The 14,680-nt window shown below is 42.7% G+C and overlaps 1 protein-coding gene across 3 annotated transcripts; it reads right to left on the bottom strand.

The window, feature by feature from the left end:
- Nucleotides 1-3,492: 3,492 nt before the first annotated feature.
- RBBP7 (RB binding protein 7, chromatin remodeling factor) lies at nt 3,493-12,134 on the bottom strand. Of its 3 annotated transcripts, none has more exons than XR_006017579.1 (12): nt 11,835-12,134; nt 11,459-11,603; nt 9,499-9,641; nt 8,879-9,052; nt 8,483-8,598; nt 7,773-7,933; nt 7,239-7,365; nt 7,072-7,149; nt 6,416-6,492; nt 5,432-5,505; nt 4,825-4,935; nt 3,493-4,025 (listed from the first exon to the last, which is right to left on the bottom strand). XR_006017579.1 is itself a non-coding variant. In XM_042037303.1 (12 exons), exons 1-12 carry the CDS (start codon nt 11,896-11,898, stop codon nt 3,957-3,959), a joined length of 1,323 nt encoding a protein of 440 aa, XP_041893237.1. In that variant the 5' UTR covers nt 11,899-12,132; the 3' UTR covers nt 3,493-3,956. The 3 variants fall into 3 exon arrangements, 2 of the variants coding, with proteins under 2 accessions (XP_041893237.1, XP_041893246.1); XM_042037303.1 differs by having other exon boundaries at nt 5,448-5,505; nt 11,835-12,132; XM_042037312.1 differs by having other exon boundaries at nt 5,448-5,505; nt 11,883-12,131.
- Between the last annotated feature and the right edge of the window lie 2,546 nt (nt 12,135-14,680).

Raw genomic sequence — 14,680 nt, 5'->3', positions numbered from 1 at the left:
TACTGCCAAATAGCAGTGCATAAGCAGTTATCTACTTCCTGTGGGAGGCAACAGTTTTTAAAATCAAAATCTTAGGCATTCAGCTACATAGACTTCACTATGATGATCTTCCACTGTTTCACAAACATGCTACTCAGGCATTAAAAAAATACTTTGAAAAAACTACTTGCAAATTAAAAGCCATATTGGTTCCAGCACCACATTCTCAGTAATAAAACACTTTCAGCCACTAAGTTGTAGACTCTCCTAATTAACTTAGAGCTGCCTAAAAAAGATTGGTATGAAGTTGCTGCTACTGAAGGATGCTGTGTGTACACAGGTATGGAGCAGGACAATCCAGACTTGGGAGAAAGAAAGCAGAGTAGAGGTTTCATTTACTGCTGTGCTTTGAACTGCAGGTATAGTTAAAGATAATTTTGGTCCCTAATAAATTATCCCATCCTTTCAGCTGTAAGAGCAGGCATTGGCTGCATCCCTAGGCCCCCCAGGTGCGTGCTCCTCTGTGCTCTAGAGGGAAGTAGGGCTTTGTGGGACATTTAGGGTGCCACCAGTGATCCCTACACCTCCAGATCTGAGCTCTTGGTGTTTCAGTAAATAAAATCTAGAACCCTGACAGAATTTGACAGTCAGTGTCAAAGAGGGACTTTTCACAAGTGCAGGGAGTGATGCTGGGTAATTACTTTAACTCCCAAAAGGTAGATTTTGATTAGATATTAGGAAGAAATTCTTTACTGTGAGGTGGTGAGGTACTGGAACAAGTTGCCCAGAGAAGCTGTGAATGCCTTATCTCAAAGCCCCATCCACCGAAGTGTTAAAGGACAGGTTCAATGGGGCTTGGAGCAACCAGTCTAGTGTAAGATGTCCCTGCCCATGGGAGGGGGGGGTGGCAAAACCCATATTCAGAGAATGCATTCATTTCCATTTCCTGTGCATGGCATTTTAGTGTTTGTACACCCAGAACACCAGCTGGACCAAAGCACAGTTAATCAAGCGGTGGCCAACATGTCCTTTGGCAGGTTTGACCTTTCATGCTGTTTAGCATGTCCTGTCCAGTTGTCACCTGCCTGCTGAACTCCAACAGCATCTCAGCCTTCCAGAGGAATATTCAAGCTCTTTTGCACCTACCTCCATCACTTTAATAGAAACCATTCTTGAAAAAGGTGTGGAGAGAGACAAGTCTGTGCATGGTGACTTAGTGACTACAAAGCAGGGGGTGGCCCCTGTAAGAGCAGGCGGGGAATTAAAAATAAGTAGCATAAGAAAAGCAATGACAAGAGCAGTGCAGTTACTACACTCCACTTTCTCCCTCCCATTCAGTTAGTGAGGCAGTAAAAAGACTTTAGTGAATAACCCCAACCATATTTCACACACAAAGCTGGAATCACCAATTCTAGAGATGAGCTGTTCTCTACATGCTAGTGCCAAGCAGCCAGGAGGTCTCCTTGAAGTGAGCACTGAAGAGGACCAGCAGCAGGGAGGGGTCATGTCAGAGAGCACTGCTCTATCTTCGCCAGGAGGAACCACCACCATTCTCTCAGGGAAGTATTTCTGTTTTTCCAGAAAGTTGGGCCATTGACGTTATGCTGTGGTGATTTTTTGCCTTTTCTTTTATATACCTTTTATATATTTTCTGTATTCTTAGTATACGTATTTGAAGCCTGATATTGCAACTTAGTTCCAGTATTTTTCTAGGCAGGAGGACAAAACGTTCTAAAAGTCTCCCAGCTGAAGGTCTGAAGCCTTCATGCTATCTTGGTTCTCCATAGGAACCAAGGCTGGAACCAGTTCTCTAGGACATATTTTTGTAAACAGGATACAAGCCTCATCTGAGGGGGGAGACTAGAAGTTGCCAGAATAGGGGGACGCTACTTTATCTATTAAGCTTCTCATTGGGGAACCTTTGTCAGATATGCTAATTTGCAAAATATGTAAAAATTGTATACGCGTCAAGCGCCGTGTGCATTCTCCGGCATTTTCCACCTTATCAAGTTGTGCACCATAAGGATCCTTATTAAATGAGGTAAAACCCCTTTTATTCCCTTAACCATTTCTGGATCATAGTTCTAGGACCAGAGAAAAAGGCATCAACATCTTCATTTCCTACTTTTCAAGAGCTGTGTGTGTTATAATGACTGCCAAAAGAATGTAGGGCCTGACCAGAAACCATCTCTGAATTCAGTGTTTAATGCTTATCATGTGCTGTCACTTGCATTTCCCCAGCAGGGCGGTGGAGAGAACAGGAAGAAAATCTTCTGGGTACAGCTGGAGGAGGTTTAGAGCTGGGTGAGGAGGGAATGAAACCACTTGCCCCCTCCCTGACACAGGTCAATGCCCTGCCACCATCCAAGAGGGCCACTACCAAAGGCCCTCTTCACTTTCCTCCATCTGTTTTATTGCTGAGCATGGCCCAAAGTAAGGAATATCCCTTTGGCCAGTTGGGGTCAGCTATCCCAGCTGTCTCCCCCGCAGCTCATGTCACTTGCCCCAGCCTACACAGTGTGCAAGCACTGCCCAGCAAGAGTCAAAGTACAGGCACCTTATCAGCACCATTCCAGCCATAAATCCAAACCACAGCTCCCAGCACCACATCACTCTCAGATGGACATGCACTCCATCCCAGCCAGAGCCAGCACAGGCAGCTTCAAATATGCAGCTTGAGCCCAGCAGTCTATAACTTGTTACAGTCCCAGTGGAGAGGAGAGCAAGGTATCACATTTTCAGTATCAGTCACCACAGTCTTCTTTTTTTCAGCTTGAGCAGAAAGATCAGGACAGCCAGCAGTTCATTTCATTAAGGTCTTAAGTAGGTAAGAGCTATAAACTCCAGGCAGACACTGACATTTGTCTGACAGCTCCCAACGAAATCCATTACCTGTCTGTAGATCCATAAATATGGAGAAATTTTGTTTCTATAGAGTAAAAATTCTTGAGCTTTTCAGTCAGTGCGAGGTTTACAAGCAAACTGTTGTTTGTCTTCTATTTGTTCAGACACTAATGTATTTCAGACAACTGCCCAGTTGCCTCACTTAAGTAAAAAATGCCCTAATACAGGTGTCACCAATTCACTGAGAGGGCACTGGCACCTTGGCACTTAAGAAAATGATAAAGGATAGTGCTTTTACCACCACCCAAAAAACCCCCATAACACACACACATAAACCACATCAAAACAAACAAAATCCAACCACTAACCACCCAAATACAAAGAAGTTACTTGAGTCTGCTCAAGATTTATACTTGAACTTTACAAGAGATCTACCGGCTCACCCCATGGATTCCCTAAACCTCCTCCTATACCCATTTCCTTTGTGAAGGAGTCAAGTTATCTATTCCAATTTTTTTGGCATGAAGACAACTCTAATCTTCCCAGACCTTTAAGTGTGGGCTAAGTTATAAACTAAAAAATACATACCTTTATCACCAGGCAGCAATTAAATTATATTCAGGCAAGAAAGCATTCAACTTATGCCAGTGGACATTAAACACACCAAACTTCTTTTAAATAGATTTTATTTATGCAAAGACAATCCAAACGTGGTGTGTAAAAGTGGAAAGCTCTTTTTACATATTAATAAAAAGGGGTTTTTTTAATATAGTTTCTATGTGTGCAGAGGGAGGATTTGACAATTTTATTTACAGGAATCCAGTAAGTTTGTTTAAAAATATAGACATAGGTATCAAGTCATTCTTATTTTCTCTAAAGTTAATTGCTGTACCGTATACAACACCTCAAAGTGCCTACACAACCAAGGGTAGCCCACGACAACGTGATTATACAAGCTTTTTGTGCCTCATTAAGAATATTCTTGTTTTGATGTAATACTTCTGCCCAGTGATTGTGGGGGCTTTTGGTTTTGTTTTTTAGTTGCCCTTTTTTATTTTTGGGGCTTTATTTTTTGTATGTGTAGTTGAATTATGTTACTATGTCATTCCCAGTAGTTCCTTAAAGAAGAAAAGTTACATTCCTTGAGCTTCCAGTTCGGCTGCTGTTATATCTGGTTCTTCATCATTATAAATGTTTTCTGCCTGAAGACACAAGACATTACATTACAAGTGATACACACAACTGTTTTTAAACAATCTTCTACACTTCATATAGAAAAAGAGCTTGATAATACCAAGGTGGCACAGCTATCATCCCCTCCTTAAAGGGACTTTCTCCCTGCCCTTTCTTAAAGGGCAGCCAAATTTAGGAATAGGCACACAGTGGCTACATTTTGGCAGTTACCTTCTTGAATTGCTCCATTTCAACAGCAAAAGCCGTAGCCATTTAACCACTAGCCTTATTATGAACATTTTATCTGGAATTATTTCAACCTTAGTCTAAACACACAAAACAAGAACACATATTAAAAAAAAAGAAGCCTGACCTGTGGAACACACTTAAGTCCGTTACAGTTTTTTAATTTAATTTATTCCCAAATTACTTTATTCCACATTTCTAAGATAGCTGTTCCATTTCCTGTAATGTAATATGAACTAACTGGGGAGTTAAAAAGCATCCTGCTTTACAGCCAACATACAGGGGGAAGAATAAGTCTTGGCTAATACTGGATATAAGTTTTCAACTGCTTTAATTAAGAATAAATCTTAACTAGTACCTAGGACTTGGAATCAAGAATTAACTAGCAGTTGCTTTTATTCAAGTTGTTTGAGTCTTGGGTTTTCTTTTTAAAGTCTTACACTGTTTGATTAGAGCAAGAAGTATATGGGACAGACAACTTTCAGTCCTCGAAGGCACAAGCTGCCCTAAGAAGAACAAGCCTTTTCAGTTTCATTTATACACTAAGCTTCAGAGCAACTCAAGAGCTGTTGTGACACTCACCATTTGCCATATCTGCATTATATTGTCCTCTGATACAGAACAGATTACCCAAGGCTCATTAGGATTCCAGCTGAAGTCTGAAATTTTGGCAGTGTGTCCTCCATGAATAAACTGTTAAAAAAAACCCCACAAGCTTCAGTAAGCCATTTCAACTCTAGATAAATCTGTTAAAACCTGGGATTCTTAAGTTAAATTCATCATGCTAATGACTACACAAAGAAAAACTCGCTACTAGAGATTCACAACAGACATAAGGAAGGTGTGTGTTCAACTGCTTCCCATTCACTGGACACAGATGCAGCTGCTGAGACAGCATTTGAGGTAACAGTTCCTATTATTACAGCAACAACTGACATCCTCAAAATGGTCTCTCTTCACACAGGGCTGGGCTGTGAAATCCAGACATTTTTCATTCTGATTACATCTAAGAGCACTTACAGAGTCACACACAAAATGGGGAAACCTTCAGAACTGAACAGAGGAAGCCTACAGCAAATGAGAGCAATGGACTGGAAACCAGGGAGGTGAAAAGATTTACGAACAGCTGCAGTTTTAGCAGCACAGTGACAAGACATCACTGCCACACAGCATGTCAGCACACTGAAACCTGAACAAAAGGGTACCAGCAGCTCAGGAGGCCCATCTTCTGCATCCTCTGCAGACTGCTCTTCTCCAATTTTACTGTAAGAAAGTAGTTTATACCTTTTATTAAAATTACAATTGCATTCTATATCAACTTAACAGTTCCTGGCCTTTGTTTCCCATATTTGCAAATTGTTTTCCTCACTGTGAAATAACTATAATCATCAGGTATAAAACATCAGCTGTATGGCACTGTCATTACTGAAATAGAATCTTAACTTGTGAAGCACATGGAAGCAAAAATCACTTACTGATGTGATGCCTAAAGATTTTTACCCTTTTTCATATGTGTAGCTTTGTAGATTTTTAAAATATAGTTGTATGATTTCTAGTACTTTTCCTGCCCTCTCTCACATTTTAGAATAATGAGCTAACCCTTTCTAACACATTCCTGAAATTCTGTTTAGTCTTATTCTTAAGACCACAATTTCTGACAAGGACATCTTGTTTTCCACCAGAACTTGAGAGACATAACAAGAAATAGGGGAAAGAAACCCCTGGACCAACTCCAAAGGGGCAGACCCAAGAGTGGGTTACCGGGCCAACTGACCTCCTACTGAATACACCTGCAAGATACACTAATTAATTAACCTTTTAAAAACTGTAGAAATCCTTGACCACGCATGCACATACAGCTGTGTTTGCGCACCTGAAAGCTTTCATTAAAGAACTGCTTTTTATCCTACCACTTTAACACTGTTGCAAGTTTTTTCTTTTGAATCTAGGCAACAAATGGACAACAGAAAACAACACTATTAGCAAGAAATCCTGATGGAGAAGTAACTTTAGATGTACTGCGCTGTTTCTATTTATACCCAAAAGACCAGGCCTGAGGTAAGCAAGGAAGGCTTGAGAACAGCACAAATCAAACCTGCCAAATAATGCAGGCCAGCAGCCTTTTTTTTAACCATCTGTTCATATATACTAACAGAAAGGAATTGCTCCTCACCTTAGATCCCATATGTTAAGCCGACGATCGGTACCACTTGAAGCAAGAATGGTTTCATTATGAGGAGACCAGTGAACCTATTAAAAGAAAACAACTTCAGTGGAGCAGTTAACTGATTTCTAAAGCATATCCTGTATAACCAGCATCCCGGCCACTAATTTTTAACTGTACTCTGCAAATCAGTTTCTTCCAGCACAGAGGGTATCTAGTAGCTCAAATAGACTGCTTTAAAGTCTTAAGGTTTCTCAACCTGAACAAACAACATTATTTCAGTGTTACAGATCTACCATACTTTATGAAATTTGTCTAAAAATCACTGTTACTTGCACCCAATTAATTAGGCAGAGTTCACAAAATTAGGTTTGAACCCAAATCCTCTGTACAGCACATCATTTTAGAGAAACCTTCTACCTGTACTAAAGGTATTTGTGAACACCCAGTATCTTTTTAGCAGCAAGTTGTTGACTACTTGCTTTAAAGGCAAGTGGGGAAAGGCAGAAATAAACTACATGGTACTGTCTGTAATTGTCAAACACAACATAGTGAGTTTTGGTTCAACAGATATATTTGTGTTGCAAGAACACAAATCTACATGTTCTTGTCCAACTCAGTACTCTTCGTGGGTTTTTTCTACAGGTTGTGAGTAGTTTACCCACCTGAAAAATCTCATCCTTTTGAGACTCAAAAGAATGGAGTTTCAGCTTTAAGTTTCGAAGATCCCATAGAGCCACCGTCTGGGAGACACAAGTAACAAGAAATTGGTTATATTATAATGGCCTTCATCTGCACTGCTTGGGAATGTAAAATATACACAAGTAAAAACCTTGTCAGCAGAGCCAGTTGCCAGAATGAACTCGCTGTAAGGATTGAAGGACAGACAGTTGACCTCGGCTGTGTGAGCATCTACTGAGTGACTCGGCTTGGACGTGGCATTAGATCTTGTGTCCCAACTGTGGCAGTGACGGGTTTGGGGAAGGGGTCAGGGGCAGGGAGGAAAGAGGGAGAGCAAACAAACTTCAGTTTTTACAGGAGGTTCTTTTTCACGATAGCTTTTATTACTAAACCCAACTCTGAAGCTACAGTTTTCATTCCAAAACCTTCAGTATTTTGTCTGTTGTACATGAACAGCTTGCACCAGGAAGCTGACATACATATTAGCTACATCTTCTTTTCAAGTGATGGGAACACATTAAATGGCATGTAGATTTAAGTGATTCTGCACCATCACTGTAGCTGATTGCCATAAAGAGCTACATGAAATCATGTCAAAATTCAGACTTTGTTTTTTATCCAAGTGCTGTGGACTAGGTCCACTGGCAGCACACAGCATGCACTACCCAGAAACCTCCTAACTTACATCATAAGCTTCTGATCATCCGCCACGGATCCAAACAGAGACTCATGGAGCAGGTGCCATGCCACGTCTTCCACTACTGCAGAGTGCCCGGTAAAGATGGCTTTTGCCTCAACAATCTTGCCTTCTTTGGGTCCAGCACTTATATCCCATAAACACACCATCTGTAAATAAGCCACATTCTACTGAAATGCAGACTCTGATTGTACTATCTTTCAAATAAATAATCAATCACACTCGACAGAGACGACACTCCTGAAGCAGTTCTCTGCTTTTGAAAAAGAACACTTAGTATGCCACAAATGAGAGCTAAGTTATCAATCAGTTTTCTGCAAGTTCAAGGCCCAAGGATTATTTAGAAGGCCACAAAAGCAATTTACACTTTTAAAGTCCACAAAGAAATGTATAAGCTATTAGTTTAACTGATCTTTGAGAGTCTTATTAAATTATGGTCTTGACCCAAGCCAATTTAAAGGGTTTCTTCCAGCAGTAAACTATAAAAATATTCTTACATCAAGAACCTTAAAAAGAACTCGTTGTTGATTACAGCCTAAAGCCAACTGACAGCCCTTAGAAATGTAATTACAATATGTGAGAGCTTCCCCACATAACAATACACAGCTGCACTAGGACAGGTTTTCTCCAATTTTCTACTACAGCATAAATTAGGAGGAGTTGGGTTTTTTAAGTAGAGGAAAAGATGTGGTTTTTACATGATCATCTGATGCACTGAGAAGATGTCCACTCAAATTTGAGTTCCATGATAAGCCATAGCCTTCCTTCTGGTGTCCTCTTAATCTAAGGTCAGGATTACACTCTCCACTCGGGTCTGAAAGACAGAAAATTCCTTCCCTTTAGCGTCTCCTTGCACATCAATCCATAGGAGCATCATTACCACCCAAGAACTTTGCTTCTGTCTCCAGAGAGTGCTGCTTCTATCAAGATTCTCTTACAAAAGTGAGCATAACCAGGCAGTTGAAGTCCCTGAAGATATGGGCCTCCTCCTTTGGATTCCAGAGCCCAGCAAGTCTCTCCCCATCACAGTCAAACACAAGTTTACCCTTCGATGACAAGAGGCATTTTGCTCAGCTCCAAGGAGTCTGACCCACCTGGTTTTGAAGGATGTTTAGTGTAGTCAAACACCAGCACATCAGCAGAGGGTGTTTTTGTTGCAATGATGCAGGGGTTCTGCGGCATGTATCGGGCACGGTTCACTTCACCCTCATGGTTAATTTTAATCTCCATCTCAATTTTGCCAGTCACAGATCCAAAGCCACCAAATTCTACAGTTGTCAGAAAAATTTCAGTTTATCACACCAATTATTTTAGACTACTGAAACAGCATCTTCCCTACTCCAAGATACACTGGTAGCACCTCATTAAACACAAGCAAAGACTAGGAAAGACTCACACCATGCAACACAATAGCATTAACACTTTTGATATTTGGAATCCTCTTTCAGACCTTCAGTCTTTATTTGAGGTAGATGTGTACCTGTTTTCACGACAACTGAGAGAGCTGGTAGAAAGCCTAGCAGGGATTATATACCATAATGTTACCTAAGCTCTTCTGAAAAAAGTTTCCTCTTTTTAGTAATCTAGAATTAGTGTAGACTGGTAAGTATATGTCCACTTTAGTATTTAACAGCAAGTTAGAACACCATTATCAGAACAAGTGAAAGCAGTAATGATACTGCTCAATCAGAACCTAAGAATGCTGCATGCCCACCTCCTTTCTCACTGTCATACTGCAAAGCACCAAACTGATCATTGCTGGGAATCTGGACTCCGGCAACAACCAGGTGGTTCTGTTCATCAGACGTGTGTGTTCCCAAAACCAGCCAGTGCAGAGCATAATCCTTTCCTTCTGGCCTGTTTAGAATAATAAATGTTGGAATAAAAGTATGTGCTCAGTTCCAGAAGTTCCATAGCTTGCATCAGTAACCCTCAAGATCCAAACCTCTTCAGGGAACTAGAAAAGAGAGACTCTGTAAGAGATCCTCCCCTTTGTTGCAAAGACTTGTGCAATAAAGCAAACTGGACTCTGCCATGAGCAAGCCAAAGACACAACCAGCAAGGCTTGAGTGACAATACAAGCCAGTGAACATAGCCACTGTGGCTTGAAAGGGACAGTTACAGTTTGCACAGCAGTTAGAGGTGACACCAATACCTACTTCTGTCTAATTTCCCTGGAGTCTCACAGTATTGATTTAGGAAACAAGCAATAGTCCTTTCCATAAAACATAAATCCTGAGGGGGCAAGTGGCAACCTGTTTCAGTTACTTCTCCTAGAAGCTTTTACCAGTTACCTTAACTAGAATCAAATTTCTCTTCTGGTGGTTGAACGTAACATTTAGTTAAAAGTGAACAGCTGGATGGATGGTGCCATTTATCTCTGAAAGGACAAATTTGAGCAGTCAAAACCAAGCAACCTTTGCATTCTTGAATGCAACAAATTAATTATGTTGCCTGAATCCAAGCAATCCGGAATCATTTGGATAATCACAAACAACCAGAGGTATTACTACACCACTTCCAAGTGTAAAGGGGGAAAAAAAAAATACAAAACCAAACAAGAAACACACAATGCACATGCACTTACTTGCATCAGGAACAGGTGTCCCATCATGTCAGGTGCCATACAAAGAGGCAGTCCTTGCCTTAAATGGCTTACATATTTTGACACTGGATAATTGGAAACACCAGTTTTTAAACTGAATATTAAGTCAATCTGCAAAATACGAGGCAAGCAGAAGTGTTCCTCATAAGGGCTCCACACCCTCAAGTCCCCACTTCATTTTCTCCATGCCATGACTGGTTAGCTCACATCTCTCAACATCATCCCCAAACATTCTGGTACACCAAATGAAGTCATCACCTAACCAACACATATGTTACAATCCCATATGTGAAAAGGAACTTTACAGAAGAAAGAGACCATCCTCTGATAATTGCATGAAGCTTACACGTAAGTTTTTTTAAAATCTACCTAAATCCATGTTACATCACTACCTCAGTGGAGCCCCGAGTGGTTACTGCAACAATTTAAGTTCTGTAGTAGCTGGCACATGAAGAGATTCTATCCCCACCTTCATGATTCTTTAAGAAAAAGAAACTCAGCCCACAATTTTTTCAGGGAGATGGGGAAGAATGGGAAATTTAAGTATGTGAAGTCAACAATGAACCAGGGACAAAACCAGAATGTGAAGAACCAGTTTTAGAATGTTCTCTTAAGTAAGCCCAGACTTAAAAGATATCAGGCATATACTACAGATCCTATAGCTTGGACAGAACAGTATATATAGTGCACGTGAGGAAAAACAGTCTTTAAGAATGAGCTAATTTAGTAGATAGATTTCTCAATCAGAATTAACTACAAATGAGCACTAGATCTCTTATTTAGAAATAAATTGAGAAAGACTTCTGTGTTCACGCCTCACAACACCTTCTGATAGGCTAATCTAGACTTCTGTGAAGTATCAGCTTGTGACCTTTTTCCTCGATGCTTCTGCACACCCGCGGGGTTTTTAAAGCTGTAAGCAAAATAAAGAGCTACAAGCTCACAAAGAGAAGTTTAACGCAAATTATTCTCGTCTTGCGTGGTTTTTATCCCCAAGTTACTCAGCACACCAGGTTAATAGAAAAGAAGCCTTCCCGGTGCCTTCTCGGCTTCTCTGCCCGTCTCTCACCTGGTCACATCAGGCAGCCACTGCACCGTGAGGCTGGGCCACTCCAGGGCGTGTGTCATCACCAGGTCGTACAAGAAGGGGGTGTTCCTCTTCCAGATCTTGTACTCCTCGCTGATGACACGCTCCTCCACCGTGTCCTCCAGCACTGCAGTAAGGGAAGGCATGAACAGAGCGTGGAGGGGGGTGAAAGGGGGCGCAGCCCCGGCCGGGGCTCTACCGGGACGGGGCAGGAGCGGGGGTCCCGCAGGGCCCTCGGGGGCGGCCGGCGGGACGAAAACTGCAGCCGCTCCAGCCCCGCTCCCAGCTCCCGCGGAAGCTCCTCGGGGAGGAATCCCGGAGCGCCCCAGCTCCGCTGCGCCATCCCGGGCACACGCACCCTCACACCCCAGCGCCCGGCCGGGGAGAGCGGAGCGGGGGCTCCTACCGTCCTTGCTCGCCATGGCGGGCGAGACGCGGCGCCGGGAGGGAGCCGAGGAGAAGGCGGCAGCGAGCGGAGAGGGCGGGAAGAAGCGGAGGAGGCGGGAAAGGAGGGAGGGAGCGCGCACAGGAGCCACTGGAAAGGCGGGAGAGAGCCTCCGGTGGCGCGGGGAGACCCCGGCTCTGAGGACCCCCCAGCCCCGAAAGGGCTGGGGCTGGAGCGGGGCGGGCGAGGGGAAGGCCAGGAGGGGCCGAGGGAGGGCGAGGAGGGGCCGAGGGAGGGCGAGGAGGGGCCGGGGGAAGGAGAGGAGGGGCCGGGGGAAGGCGAGGAGGGGCCAGGGGAAGGCGAGGAGGGGCCAGGGGAAGGCGAAGGCGGCTGGGCCGCGCTGTGGCCACGAGGTGGGGCTATAGGTAAAGCAGCGCCACAGAGGACCCCTCTATCGATATGTCTTGTCTAATGAGCCCTAAATCACAATAAAAACTTGGTATTAATCCCCCTTCGCAACTAGAAATGATAGAATCATTGAATCGTAGAGTGGTTTGGGTTGGAAGGGACCTTAAAGATCAGCTCATTCCAACTCCCTTGTTGGGCAGGGACGCCTTCCACTAGACCAGGTAAGTAAATCTCTAAGTAAAAATGGTTACAGTGGCCACAGCTGAATAGTTACTGTTTTTTCAGCAATGGTGCTGAATCTTTTGTAATTTTCTAGAAGAAATGTATGTTTGAACTATTTTTTAGCTGCAGTTTTAGCATAGAAAGCACTGAACTGCATTACTGAACTGTCACACACACAGGATCAGTCAGTGTTCCCAGAGACTTAAATTCTATTGCTCTCTAATGGGGTCAGTGGTAGCGTCTCATACTCTGGCAAGTGACATGGCTTTGTTTGAGCAGCCACGTACAAATCAAACATCCGGCCCTACCACCCTCCAAATCAAACATACAGCCTTACCACCATGCCTGCCCAGCCTTGCTGATCTCTCCTTTCACCTGCCAGTAGACGAAAGATTGTTCAAGGCCAGCTGGATGGAGCTCTGAGCAACCTGGTCTAGTGGAAGGTGTCCCTGCCCATGGAAGGGGTATTGTAACTACATGATCTTTAAGGTCCCTTCCAACTCAAACCATTCTATGATTCTGTGATTTAATTTAACTGCTTTCAATTCAGCTTAAATGAACAGAGCTTGCCTTAACCAGGGTAGATCTTTCTGGCAGCTAATAACACTTTCCAGCACAATAATGGAAATAGAGGCAGTTAAGAATCAGGTTAGATTCTCCCAAATGCCCCTAAAGATTCAAAGGAGCTTTTGGTCTCCAAATAGCATGTGTTTTCTTGCCATGTTGTGACTTACAGTCTTAAGATGAATTCTTGCTTCAGAGTTAAACTCACAGAGATGAATCCTGTATCACTGAGGCTCACATGCTGGGAGTTCCAGAAGGGAAGGAAATCAACTCTGAAGTGGAGCTCACTGTGCTCAGCTAGAGATGGTCGCAGGAGAGAGAAACAGCCAAATAATAGCTGGCATTTAACTTTAATTTCCCCTCTGTGAGGACACTCTTCATGGACTGAACCTTCTAGGGTCTGGACACCAGTTTTTCGAACAAGGAATCCAGTTATGGAAAATGTTTATGTCTAGCAAAGGCAGGAGACTCCAAGGCTGGTAACAGCAGCCAAAGGTTGTAGCATGGGAATCAGGGAAAAAGACTGAGGAAGGCAGCCAGCTCCTCTAACTGGAAGCTTTCCCTAATAAACCACTGCTTTTCTGACCAGAGTGTTAAAAAGCAGAAATCTTTTGGTGAAGTTAAATGAGTATATATTCATCTTCTCCTTAATCCGCACAAATTGGATTTATACCTATGCATGCCTTACTTATTCGAAATGAGAATCCTGTTAAATTGCATGGAAGCTGTACAGCAGCAGGCTCCATAGGAGTGCATGAGTTAACACAGACACAGGGCCTTGTCCTACCAAATGTGGCACCAGCTTCCCTTTGGCACTGCTTACTCAGTGCTTTGGTGGTGGCTGCCAAGTATGTGTCTACTCCTATGAGGTGCTGAGGCCTTCCTAAAATGTTTTCAGAGTGAAGACTGAACCTTTCAGAGCCTGTGTGTTGTTACAGAGCGTTGGTCACTTAAACCTCAGATAATGGATAAAGGAAATCTCTGTCAGGCTTCCTGGCTTTAAGTGACCTCTGTTAGCTCTCACTGAGGGGTGATTACATGGCCCCTTGAAAGATGAAGTGTGTATGAGCATTTGGGTAGGATGCTCTTTGTGATTGTGCTGCAAACAGCAGTATTTGTGGCCACTGCTTACCTGGAAAGTGATAGGGAAAATGTGAATTAGTTTTGAAAAGTTATGGACAAAATTGTTCTTCAGTGATGTCTTGTAGGGCTTGGATAAACTATAAGTGAAGAATTGCTCCCCAACCCTCCACAAATTTTTGCTGACTCTGTTTAGGATCTGGAAATCAAGTTGGATTGTAATACGTTCCAGAACTAGTACTAGCTTTGGTGAACAAAGCCCATCATGTCTAGATGTCAAAATAGTTAGTAAGGGACCAGCACAGTTCTCCTTGTTAACAATTACACTTGCACACAACCAAATTTTCTTTTCATTTAAATCTGTGCACCAAAAATCCTGTTATTAAGTGCTCTTCTCCCATTGAGATTATGATGGAAGAGACAATTTATAACACTACATCTATCAAAGACAGCACATCATCGACTCTTATGTTGCTTATTTGCAATTCATTGGCATGGTGTTGGGGTTTTAGTTTAGTCTTAGTTTTTTTCCTGTTAAAGGAATT

This window comes from Corvus kubaryi, unplaced genomic scaffold (assembly GCF_017639235.1).
Source record: "Corvus kubaryi isolate FWS band 111438036 unplaced genomic scaffold, C.kubaryi_AGA036_p1.0 133, whole genome shotgun sequence".
Taxonomy (NCBI): Eukaryota; Metazoa; Chordata; class Aves; order Passeriformes; family Corvidae; genus Corvus; species Corvus kubaryi.
Note: the sequence above shows the minus strand (reverse complement) of the source record. Positions and strands in the feature narration are given on the sequence as shown.

Coding starts and splice junctions, on each gene's coding strand:
- RBBP7 (XM_042037303.1), bottom strand. CDS start 11,898: ATGGCGAGCAAGGACGGTAGGAGCCCCCGCTCCGCTCTCCCCGGCCGG. Junction 7,150..7,238: donor CAACTGGCTCTGCTGACAAG/GTTTTTACTTGT, acceptor TGTGTCTCCCAG/ACGGTGGCTCTATGGGATCT. Junction 5,506..6,415: donor CTTAACATATGGGATCTAAG/GTGAGGAGCAAT, acceptor ACTTTCTTACAG/TAAAATTGGAGAAGAGCAGT.